Below are 13150 nucleotides of genomic sequence, written 5' to 3'. Positions count from 1 at the left end.
ACTGGCAAAAAATGAACAGATTAGTGAATTTACGGAAGGATTCTATATTTGACTAAAGTTCTTGGCTGTAATGAGTTTCAGTATCATTTTTCAGGTTCACCTGTATTTTTCTCTCTATTCATTTCAATGACAATTGATATGTACACATGATTATAAAGTAATAGAGGCTGGCAACAGCAGTAGACTAGGTAATTCAAACCAATCCTTCTACTGTGGACAACCAGAAAACAATTTTAAAACATTAAGTCTGACTAAAAAGATGAGAACTCGGGACTTCCCTGGTGGTCCAGTAGTTAAGAATCTGCCTTCCAATGCAGGGGACAAGGCTTCAATCCCTGGGCGGGGAACTAAGATCCCACATGCCACGGGGCAACTAAGCCCGCGTGCCACAACTACAGAGCCCACACACTCTGGAGCCCGTGCGCCACAACTAGAGAGAAGTCTGTGCATCACAACTAGAAAGAAGCCCACATGCCACAACTAGAGAGAAGCCTGTGCACCGCGACGAAGAGCCCACATGCCCTGGAGCCCGAAGCACCACAACGAGCAAGAAGCCCATGCGCTACAACTAGAGAGAAGCCGGCCTGCGCTACGAAGAGCCCACATACCGCAACAAAAGATCCTGTGGGCCGCAAACAAGACCCAACGCAGCCAAAAATAAATCAAGTAAATAAATAAAAACAAGGATGATTTAAAAAAATAAAATAAAAAAAAATAAAAAGATGAGAACTCTTCATTCAGTCTGGAGAGACAGAGAATAAAGAAGAATGTATTATGTCAACCAAACACAATGTGGGAACCTTGTTTGGATCCCGATTCAAACAAAGTCCACCGTAAAAAGCCATTTATGAGACAACTGGGAACATTTCTATACTAGGTATTGATGACAGTATGGAGAATCACTGATAATCATATTGGTACATTAAAAATTTTTTAAAAAATATTTATTTATTTGGCTGTGCCAGGTCTTAGTTGCATTATGCAGGATCTTTTTTGCCAAGTGCAGGATTTTTACTTGAGGCATGCAAACTCTTAGTTAAGGCATGTGGGATCTAGTTCCCAGACCAGGGATTGAACCCCAGCCCCTTGAATTGGGAGCGTGGAGTCTTACCCATTGGACCACCAGGGAAGTCCTGGTACATTAAAATTGATTCTTATCTTTAAAAAAGAGAGAGAGAAATGTGCACAAAGGGCAAAAAACAATAAACATGGACTTCTGGGAATAAAAGAACTTTAAGTAATGTAGAAAATGTTAACATTAAGAAAATCTGGGTGACACATGTAGAGGAATTCTTTGTACTATTCTTGCAACTTTTCTGCGACTCTGAAATTGTTGTTAAAATAAAAAAACCCTACACATCCACCAGAACAGCTAAAATGCCAAATATTACAACCTTGTGCAGCAGTGAGATGCTCACATTCATTCTGGTGGGAATGTAAGTTGTTACAATCACTTTGGGAAACAGTTTGGCAGTACCTACAAAAGCTTTTCACATGGATATCCTATGAACCATCACTTCCTCTCCTAGTTACATACATTCAACAGAAATGAATACTTATGTTCAGCTGAAGATAAATAAGAATGGTCTTAGCAGTACTCTTTGTAAAGAGCCCCAAACTAGCAACTATCCAAATGCCTACCAGTAGAAAAGATAATAAAATTAGGTATGTTTTTGCAATGGAAAACTATACAGCAATAAGAATGAAGGAGCTATACCGACATGCAACACCAATGAATCTTATGTATGTAATATTGAGTAAAAGAAACCAGACATAAGAATATATACTGCATAATCCATTTACATAAAATATGAAAATAAAATTAATTTTTGCTGTTAGAAGCTAGGACAGTGGTTAGCCTTGCAGCCAAGGTGGTGACTCAGAAGGCAGCTGAAGGGGAACAGGGCATCTGAGTTGCTGGTAATGTTCCATTTCTTGATCTGGGTGTTCATTACATGAGTGTGTTAAACTGTGACATTTCACTGAGCTGTACACTTCTGTTATGTGTTTTTTTCTACATGTATAATACACTTTAATAAAAAGTTTTGGAAAAATCTTGAAGTTTCTTTATGGAGAAACAAACTTACAGAACTTCTTGACATGCTAGATGATGTTCAGTGCTTTTAAATAGGGCTTCTCTCCTTCCATTAAGAAGTAGGGTATGTGTCTTCTCCCCTTCAATCTGGGCTCTCAGACTGCTTGCCCAATACAGGAATGATGCTGTACCAGTTTCCAAGCCCAGGCCTAACGAAACTAGCAGCAGCTTCTACTTCCCATAATTTGGGATACTCGCTTTTGGAACCTCTTTACCATGCTGTGAAGAAGCCTAAGCAGCTCCATGGGAAGCAGCCACATGTAGGTGTCACAGCCAACAGCCCTATCAGAAGTTCCTGCTGATAGCAGTATCAACCCCCAGACATATGAGTGAAAGAGCCTTCAGATGATTCCAGGCCCTGGCCTTCATATCTTCCCTGTTGAGGCCCCAGACATCATGGAGCAGAGGCAAGCCATCCCTGCTGTGCCCTTTCTGAATTCCTGAACCAAAGAGTTCACTGGCATACTAAAATGGTTGCTGTTTAAAGCTACTGATTTTAGGATGGTTTGTTACACAGCAATAATAACCAGAACAACCTGCAAATGCTAAAGGAAATAAAGAATTTTGGGGCTATGGAAATGTGCCACCCAGATCTCCAAGAGAAATGCCTGCTGCAAGGAGCACAGTTGACTGATAGCCCCAACTGCAGTATCTCTGGATCTGGAACCATGTTCATACGAAAGTTATGTTCCATCCTCCCCACCCAGCCCATTCTTGCCTGATGTAGAACTCCTCTAATGGGCAGCTCTGGCTCAGGCACTCCCCTCTGACGTGGACAAAGCTTTCTTAGGACTGCGCTATAGTCTGAAACTCCTCCTACACAGTCCTCCTTCCTCTCCCTCTCCTTTTGCAGGTGTAGACCTGCACTATTATCGGAACGCTCCCCTCCTGTCTACTCCTGCTCGTTCCTCTTTGTTTTTCACAATAAATCTCTTGTACATTTAATCCCACCTTGACATCTGCTTCCAAAAGAATTGACACATAAGGCTGTTTGTGATAGATTCCTATTCTTTTGATATAAATGAACACGCACACAAAACCAACTCTATCTTCCCAGAAAATGCTCACTGGTACAAATATCAAAGCAGAATAATGAGCTATATGGACCCCAGTATAACATTTACTTACATATTTAAGAACTTTTTCCTTTGTGATAGAGTATCTCCTTTTCTTCAACTTGTCTCCACTACTCAACTGCCAAGGTCATGATGAAATCTGATTTCTACAACGGACTAGCCACCACGACTCTCAGCTAAGTACCATTACAAATCTAGTAAACATTTTCACTATCAACTGATAGATAGAATGATCATAAATTAACATGACCCCTGAAAACCAAGACTACATCAGTATTAAATTATTACTACTATGAATGAAAACTTTCTGCAGTTATATTTTTGTCTTATGTTGATACAACTCTTTTTTAAAGCAGTGTGTCATGGGGGATCAAAAGCAATAATCTTGGTAAAGTTATAGTGAATCTAAGATTTTCTTCTAGCTTACAAAGCCCCAGGAAAAAAATGATCTTTCATAAAAATAAACCCAGCCTCCTAATGAACACGTTTTCTGATCAAGAGTATGAACTTTTACACATATACCAAAAGACCATAACAAAAACTAAATTTCCTGAAAAACTCTCATTATTTCCAAATTTAAATCTGCCTCTTCAACCTTTTGAAGTATAACTCATCTTCCTCAATAAAGTTAAACACAGCCCAACAAGTTAAACACTACTGTTTGCAGAGATTTAGACTCCCAAAGGTTAATTATTAGTACTTACTCTTGTTTTATCAAAAAGTTCTGAAACTTTAAGAAAAAACCTGGAAGGGAAAAATATTTCATCATAAATAATTTTCTATTTCAAATGTTCAGAGAATATACCCCAAACCAGATTAATAATGAACATTCTTACCTCATTACAATATTTGTCTTGTTCACTGAAGACTTCATTTAGTTCAACAAAAATCTCTGTACGTCCACCCATGTAACAGATTCCTTTTGACATACGATTACAGAAAATCTTCCCATTTCAAGGTGGCGGTCTAAGCCATATGTTAAAAACTTAAAAAATCTGTCTCGATATCCTTTGGTAATATGCCACATAATATTAAATAAAACCATACCTTTAAATTATTACAGAAGTACAGGGCAATGACATCCAAAGAGTTATGTCTTAAATACTTTCAAATGGAGCTGCTTTGTTTTGGAAAACAACACAAATGAACAGCCAATCTCTACTTCATAGCTCACTTTCACTTTGTTTTTTGGCCGCACCAGGCAGCTTGCAGGATCTTCTGCAACCAGGGATTGAGCCCGGCCACTGCAGTGAGAGCCCAGGGTCCTCACCACAAGGCCATCAGTGAAGCCCCCACTTTCACTATTAATTAAAAAGCCCATCTCTCAAACGCCGACACCAACTAAAAAAATATCCCCATGCCAAACTATTAAATGGTATCCTGTAAAATATGTAATTATCGATGACATTATATTTGGATTAGGGCAAATACTACTGAAAGCTAAAATGAATTTTATGAACTTCACATTACTAAAAAGAACTTGCTTTGAGAGGTTTATGAAAGATAACACACGGCAATGTTGACGTTTTTCCTTCTTATCAAATACTTAAGAACTAACTCTTTGGGAAGGTAGCATGTTAATTAGTGTTTTGCTGAAAAACTGGATTTGCTGAAAAACTGGATCTGACATGTCTACTGAGACAGGATATACTACAGAAAAGTTCAAGGATGTGGTTTGGAGAAAGGCATGGACTATGAAAATAGTTTTTCCACTTAAAATTTTTAAAATGTGTTTGAATTATTTTCCAATAGAGAGCCGGGTTTAAACATTATAGGAGCAACTAAGATTATTTATGGTACATTGAAATCTGGCCTCCAACGAAATATATATATATGTATGTGTGTATGTGTGTGTATATATATGTATATGTGTATATATATATACGTGTGTGTGTATATATATTCTAATTCTAAAACAGCATTTCTTATTTATAATAAACATTATAAAAATCTAAGAACATTTAAACATAAATTCTGTCTCTTTCACACATACAAATTGGCAAATTTTCATCAAATGAAACATTGTAAATGTTAAAATTATATATACTAAGGTCGATTTTTATTTCTCAGATTTAAAAAAAGTAGGGAAAGGGAAGAGAAAAATGACACTGACTTAAGTTTATAAAGAAGCTCCATATTATCAACGTGTTTTGACAAAAATATTCCAAAATGCCTGCTGGGTCAGAAGTCTTGTGTGTGCCTGAGCTGCCAACAAAAATTTTCTTTTACTTATATTTAATGTTTTAAATCAGAATGCTTACTTGCATATATCTGTAGAATCCTGAGTTCCTAAAGCATATAATGAAGAACCAATTCTATTGTAATCATCTGCAGCACCTATGGAAAAAGTTTTAAGAATTTAATATATTTATTCATTGATTCAAAAATAGTTACTGAATGTCAAAAAAATGTGTATGTAATATGAGATGCCCAAAGTCTAGTGAAAGAAATGACAAAAACTGTAATACAAAATGATGAATTTTATATTAGAAGTAGGTATAAACTACATCGCGAGCAGGGGAAACAGATGATTTCACCTGAGGAGGTCAGGGAAGGATTTACAGACACTATAGGAGTTGGAGCTCGCAGGATGAGCAAATCTTTACTAGGCAAAGAGGAGGAGAGTGCATTCTGGATAAAGGGAAGAGCATGGAAAAAGGCCAGGGAGACATAAAAGAGCAAAGTATATTCAGAGAGCCTTCTGGGACTATGGCACTGCAGGGTACAGAGGGGAGTGGAGAGGGTTGAAGATGGAAAAATCAATTTATTTTTCTTCCAAGCATCTTGGGGGAAAGAAAGGTTTTGTAAGCCATGATGAAGTTTGGACCTGATCTTGTGGGAATGGCTGTTATTAAACATTTTAAAATCCTAGTAGTGGTGCAATCAACCTGATAAGGATTTTAGATTAAAAAATTCTGCTGCCTTGAATAAAGACTAATAGTGGAGAGACACAGAAGGCACAGTGACCAACCAGGAAACTGCTGTGTCAGATGCTGAGGGTCAGGATCAAGGTAGTGGAAACACTAAGAGCAGAGAGGAACTAACAAAGCTGGAAGATATTTAGGAAATGTAACAGGTAGGATTTACAAACAGTAGACCTGAGGCAGGAGCTTGGGAAGCTAGATGAATGGTAGTACCACTACCCTTGGGTGCTAGGAAGCAAAGTACTCAACGTCAGCACAGTCCTCCTCCTAGGGCTTGCCCCACAGGACAATGCCCTTGTTGAGAAAAGATTATAATTTCAGAAAAGGAATAGCATAGTGCAATGGTTAAGAGCATGGACCTGTAACCAAACTGTCCAATCCCAGTTTCCCAATTTACCAGCTGTATGACCTTGGGCATATCACTTAACCTGCCTGTGCCTCAGTTTCCTCATCTGGAAATAGGGATAATAATGGTACCCAATTCACATAATTATTTAGAGAACTAAATGAGTTAGTAAACATTACTATAAACTTGGCACATAGTGTATACAGTACTATACAAATGTTTGCTATCATTAATGAAATCCTAGACATGCCTACTTTGTATTCCCACGTATACTAGTAGTATTTTTACCAGGCTTTTATGTGTTTATCCCCTAACAAAACAGTAATGCTTACATTATACTTTCTTATTTTGCACAAAATTACATTCAACTGATATGGCTGAAATTTGGTGACTACTTACTTATTGTTACTCAAATCTTCTATCCTGATATCTTTTATGAAGAAACTTCAAGTACAAACTTCAGACTATGAACAGTAACTTATATATAAGACTCTTCACTACACCCTAACAGGTTAAGTTAAAAAAATAATAATACTACTCAAAAATCACTTAAAGGTTGGTTTATTGACAGGTAGGAATCAAAAATGGTTTCTGTGTTTAATATTGAATACATTAATAGTTTATGCTTAGGCTGACCCTGAAATTATTTTTTGGAGCAAGAAATTCCTGTATTCTAACTAACATTAGGCTTTGAGAACACTACCCTCTTTAGTTATTACAGCATTATGTGATCACGAAAAATATACAAACTGTCCTGATTTTATAAATCACAGTGACTTATAAAATTATTAAGTTGAAAAGCTTAGTTTTTCATAATCCAGGCTAAGTTCATTAATTATGAAAAAATAGTTTTTACTTTATAATTTTGTAAAATTTTATTACAGTTGACCCTTGAACAATGCAGGGGTTACGGGTGCCAACCCTCCCCGCAGTGAAAAATCCCTGTTTAACTTTATAGTTGCCCCTGTATACACGGTTCTGCACCTGCAGATTCAACCAACCTCGGACTGTGTAGTACTTTTACAATACTACATATTTACTGAAGAAAAATCCGCATATAAATGGACTCACATAGCTCAAACCTGTGTTGTTCAAGGGTCCACTATATATGTAAGGTAATTAATTATATGTAACAGTCGTATTTTTTTTTTTTTTTTTTTTTTTTTTTTGGGTACGGGGGGCCCCCCCTTTTGTGGGCTCTCCCTTTTGTGTTTTTTTTTTTTTTTTTTTTTTTTTTTTTTTGCGGTACGCGGGCCTCTCACTGTTGTGGCCTCTCCCGTTGCGGAGCACAGGCTCCGGACGCGCAGGCTCAGCGGCCATGGCTCACGGGCCCAGTCACTCCACAGCATGTGGGATCTTCCCAGAATGGGGCACGAACCCATGTCCCCTGCATCGGCAGGTGGACTCTCAACCACTGCGCCACCAGGGAAGCACAACAGTCGTATTTTTGTAAAACAGGATCACTATCATCTCCCCTAAAACACCATTCCACTTGGTCAAATAAACAGAATCAGTAAGAATCACTAATATTCTGTTTTCTTAACAGATGATTCCTATAGTTCTTTATACTTCCATGGCACTAATATACACCTCTATGATAGGATTAATTACAATATATTGTAATTTTTTGCTTTTAGTGTTTATCTCACCTGCAAAATTATTAATTCCTTAATGGCAAAGACTGTTATTTTCATCTTGAAATCATCAATGTCTGACATGATGGTTGGCACATAATAGATATGCCAATGTTTATGAATTAAATAACTTTTTAAGAAATTTAAAAAGTATATATAGTAGGCTTCCATTTTTAAATCATCAAATCTAAACTTAAAGGTATTCCTAATTATTACAATCAACACTAGTATGTACCATTTCGTATTTACAAAGTTTTTCTTTTTTGGGGAAGGGGGTGTGCCTACAGGCTGGGGCCAGGGCCTAGTGGGGGTGGGTGGAGTGTGGGGTTTCCTAGGAAGGCACACAGGGTGCCGCTGGAGCCCTCACGGTGCACTGTGTGACTCTGGGTGTGTGTGGGGAGTAGGGAGTAGTGTGGGTCCTGATGGAGGGGCCAGGAGAGGATGGGTTGGGACAAAGTTTTTCTTAACAGAGGAGTGAAAGTATGAGATATTTTATCCTTAATGCCATTTTATAAACAAGGAAACCAACAGAAGACTAATTATGTGAATTGCCCAAGGCTCTAAAGCAAATCAGTAATAAATTTAGGAAGGAATTCAAGTTTCCCACACTTTGACTATATAGTTCTTAACTACTGAACAGGCAACTAAGAACTACTACTTCATTAGAATGAATCTGCAAATCACAAAGATATAGGAAAATAAAATACAAAAAGAACTCTTAACTCTCTCAAAAGAATGACACAAGAATAGAAGTTACCAGGCCTGAGACTTCTTTACTTCCTCCTTTCTATTAAGAGTATGTAACAATACCCCAAAACGGAGGTTCGTACTTCTAGGTACCTACTGACCTGTCTGTATATCAGAGGCTCTGAACCTTTTTGGTTTTAGGACTCCTTTACACTCTTAGAAATTACTGAGGACCCTAAAGAGCTTTTGTTTATGCGGGTTACATCTATCAATATGTACTGTATTTTTAAAAAAGTAAAACAAAAATTTTAAATATTTACTATTTTAAAATAACAGTATTAAAACAATTAATACATTTTGGTTTTCTTTTTTGGCCGTGGGGCATGTGGGATCTTAGTTCGCCGACCAGGGATAGAACCCATGCCCCCTGCATTGGAAGTACGGAGTCCTAACCACTGGACTGCTAGGGAAGTCCCATAAAGCATTATAAGTTAACATAACATTTTAAATGAAAATAACTATTTATATATTTTAAAATTAGTGAGCACAGTGACACTGTTAGAGTTTTGCAAATCTCTTTTGCGTCTGGATTAATAGAATAATAATAATAGAATAGCTCCATTCTCTTATCTGCTCTGCATTCACTCTACTGTGATACGTTGTTTTTGTTCAAGTATCGGGAGAAAATCTAGCCTCAAACAGATGTGTCGTTGGAAAAGGAGGAGGCATTTTACTAATATTTTCAGAAAATTGTGGATACTCTACTCAACAAGCAGTTTAAGTTTAAGGGGTAGTTCCTGTGGGGAATCTAAAATCCTATCAATGAACTTTGTGTACTCTATTACATTAAATCTAATGATATAAGTGATATTTATCCCAAGAATATAAGGTTGGTTTAATATCTGAAAATCAATCAACATCATTAACCATATTAATAGACTAAAAAAGAAAAACCATATGGTTATCTCAATTGTTGCAAAAAGAGCATTTGACAAAATCCAACATTCATTCCTGACTTAAAAGGCATCTAGGAAAAATCTACACCTATTATCATAATTAACGGCTTAAGACTGATGCCTTCCCCATAAGAAACAAGGCCAAGTTGCTTGCCTTCACCACTTCCATCAACACTGTACTGGAGGGTATAGCTATAGTATAATGGGGCAAGGTAAAGAAATAAACAGCATTCAAATTGCAAAGGAAGAAGTGTAACTGTTTTTATTAGCAGATGATCGTCTATGTAGAAAATCCTAAGGAATCTACAAAATAGTTAATAAAGCTAAAAATTGAGTTGATCTAGTAAGGTTGCAAGCTATTAGCTCAACACTGAAAATACCATGTATCTCTATATATTGGCAAAAAACAACTGGAGACTGAAATGTAAAAAACACAACATTTACAATATCATCAAAAAATAATTAGGGATCTAACTAAAGATGTATAAGATCTGTACAAAGGAAACTATAAAACATTGCTGAGAGAAGACTTAATTAAATGGAGATATATACCATGTTCATGTATCAGAAGAACCAATAGTGTTAAGATGTCAATCCTCCCCAAATTAATCTACAGATTCTATACAATCCCAATCAAAATCCCAGCAGGCATTTTTGTAGAAAGTGACAAACTGATTCTAAAATCCATATGAAAATGTAAAGAAACCAGAAGGGCCAAAATGACTTTGATAAAGAAGAATAAAGTTGGAGGACTTATACAAGAAAAGATGTTCGATATCATCAATCATTGGGAAATGCAAATTAAAACCACACTGGCCTAGCAGAATGGATAAAATTTAAAAGACTGATTATCTTTATTGGCAAGGGTGTGAAGTAACTGGAACTCTCGTTCACAGCTGGTAGGAATGTAAAATGATACAATCATTTTGGAAAAAAGTTTGGCAGTTTAAAAAAAAAATTAATTATACACTTACACTTGACCCAGCCATTCTACTTCTAGGTATTACCCAAGAGAAATGAAAGCATATGTCCATACAAAGACTTACATACAGATGGTTTATGTCAGCTTTATTTCAAATGGCCAAAAGCCAGCAACAACCCAAATGTCCACCAACAGCTGAATGGATAAACAACTGTGGTATATCCATACAATGGAATACTACTCAGCAATAAAAAGAATGAACTATTGATACATACAACATGGATGAATCTCAAAATAATTTTGTTGAATTTCAAAGCCAGACCATAAAGAGTACATACTCTATGATTCCATTTATATACAACTCTAGAAAATGCAAGCTAATCTACAGACAGAAAGCAGATCAGCGGTGGCCTGGGGACAGGCGCAGGAGGGAGCGATTACAAAGGGCCACAAGGAAACTTTTGGTGGTGATGGATATGTTCATTATGTTGACTGTGGTGATGATATCATACATATGTCAAAACTTATCCAACTGTACCCTTTGAACATTGCAGCTTATTGATATCAATTATATCTCAATATAAAGCTGTTTAAAAAACCCATTTTAATCTATCTTGTACTTTAAATAGATCTTTTACATACATAATTTTGATCATTAAGAAAATACTAGTTCAATGAATCACACAGATCTTCCAAATGTTGACACACTTCAGTATATAATATCAAAAATATCACACTAATATTATCATCAATTTCCTCAGATTAAGTCTTTAATTATTGAAAAGCAAGCTCATGGTGACTGATACAAGTTTTCCAAAATTCTAATTATTGCTGGAAAGCCTGACCTTTATCATTGTCAACAAACACTGTCAGCTGTTTTCCATGAAGTGTCAGGCCCATTTAATTAATTTTTAATAAAATGTCTACCAAATACTCAAGTTTCAATAATCACAGTTTGTCAGTTGTTCTTTCAAGTAAAAATGGTATTTTATGAAAAAAAGCAGCTAGTTCAGTTGCAACTCATTCACTAAAATGCTTTTCTAGAGAGAACCATCATACATCCATATGCAAAGTGCTTTATGCATACCTCCCATTTCATCACTCAGAATATTAAAAAAAGTATACTCAAGGGAGGAGACTTTCCACAAGTAATAAGTTTCACTGCTTCATCAAGGACATTCTTTTTTTTTAATTTAAATTTAATTTTTATTTTGTACTGGAGTATAGTTGATTTACAATATTGTGTTAGTTGCAAGTATACAGCAAAGTGATTAGTTACACATATACATATATCCATTCTTTTTCAGATTCTTTTCCCCTGTAGGTTATTACAGAATACTGAATATAATAGTTCCCCTGTGCTATACCATCAAGGACATTCTTAAACGAAATTTTAAATTGCAAATGCGCTGTGGAAAAGAATACAAAGACTATTAGTTTGGTGCCACTGCCGTGATTTGTGCTAAAGCATCAGCAGTTTATCCACCACAGCGTTTGCAACATCGGTGTAAATGTCAACATGGTGAAAAAGACAAAAAGCATCATAGTTTTATTACGAAAGTAGTTTTGACCTCACAGACTTGCTTAAAAGGGCCTTAGGATCAAAGCTTCAGAGACCACAGTTTGAGAACCACTGCCCTATTATCAAGACTTTTACAAACTGTAAATAACATGATAACTTTATAAATATTCCATTAAACAATGTAAACTTTAGCCACAGAGAAAAACCTTACTTTTGTGGGATCTTGTCATTCTATCAGATTTAGCAGATGCATCCTTAACTCGGTTATGATATTCTAAAAGGAATGTTCGTTCATGCTCAAAGAAATCATCTACATCCTATGGGATCAAAAGAAAATATGAGTTTTTTTCACTTACTTTAGTCTAACACATAAATCACTTTGTTATCCTTATAATCATAAAAGATCATCAGTAAAACAGCATAGCTATCCTCTAATAATCAGACATTATATTGATTTCATCAACAAGTTCAGACTTTAAAAACGTGTTTCTATCTATCAAGTAAGAAATCTTCTACAGTTTTGCAGCTGAAGGCTTAGAGCTCCCCATTATGGTTGAGACTCACGTGTTGTACTCAAATGTGTTCCTACTTGTGCTCCGCCTCTACGATCCTATTCTCCAACAGATATACTTCTGCCAGTGGGAGTGATCATTTGCTTTTGAGAAAAAAGGGAAAAAAGCCTGGCAGACAAGTGAAAATCTGTTTCTCTTGGTCTGTTATGCATTCTATGGGCCGTCCCTGAATGCTGTTCCTGAATCCCTTAGTCATTAGGGCCCTCTCTGACTGCTTTAGAATGCTGTTCCTGAATCCCTTAGTCATTAGGGCCCTCTCTGCTTTAGGGAACCTGGCCAAACTAGCTATCTGGGAGCAATTTTCATATTAAACACTGTTCTCAATCTTTTCTGGAACAAAACTAGAACAATTTTCATATTAAACACTGTTCTCAATCTTTTCTGGAACAAAACTAGAAATACTTTAAAAGTGAAAA

The 13150-nt window shown here is 36.3% G+C and overlaps 1 protein-coding gene across 3 annotated transcripts in view; it reads right to left on the bottom strand.

Moving 5' to 3' along the window:
* The window catches only part of SNX6 (sorting nexin 6), a 55299-nt gene that overhangs the window by 16410 nt on the left and 25739 nt on the right, over nucleotides 1-13150 (bottom strand). For all 3 annotated transcript variants that reach the window (XM_024762024.1, XM_024762022.1, XM_024762023.1), the window contains 3 exons: nucleotides 12374-12479; nucleotides 5433-5508; nucleotides 3876-3915 (listed from right to left, as the gene is read on the bottom strand). In XM_024762024.1, coding sequence (XP_024617792.1) covers nucleotides 3876-3915; nucleotides 5433-5508; nucleotides 12374-12479 — 222 coding nt within the window. The remainder of the gene's footprint in view (nucleotides 1-3875; nucleotides 3916-5432; nucleotides 5509-12373; nucleotides 12480-13150) is intronic.

The sequence above is a fragment of the Neophocaena asiaeorientalis genome, unplaced genomic scaffold (genome assembly GCF_003031525.2).
Source record: "Neophocaena asiaeorientalis asiaeorientalis breed wild unplaced genomic scaffold, Neophocaena_asiaeorientalis_V1.1 scaffold190, whole genome shotgun sequence".
Lineage (NCBI taxonomy): Eukaryota > Metazoa > Chordata > Mammalia > Artiodactyla > Phocoenidae > Neophocaena > Neophocaena asiaeorientalis.
The sequence above is the reverse complement of the archived record's forward strand: the minus strand, read 5'-3'. Positions and strand labels throughout refer to the sequence as shown.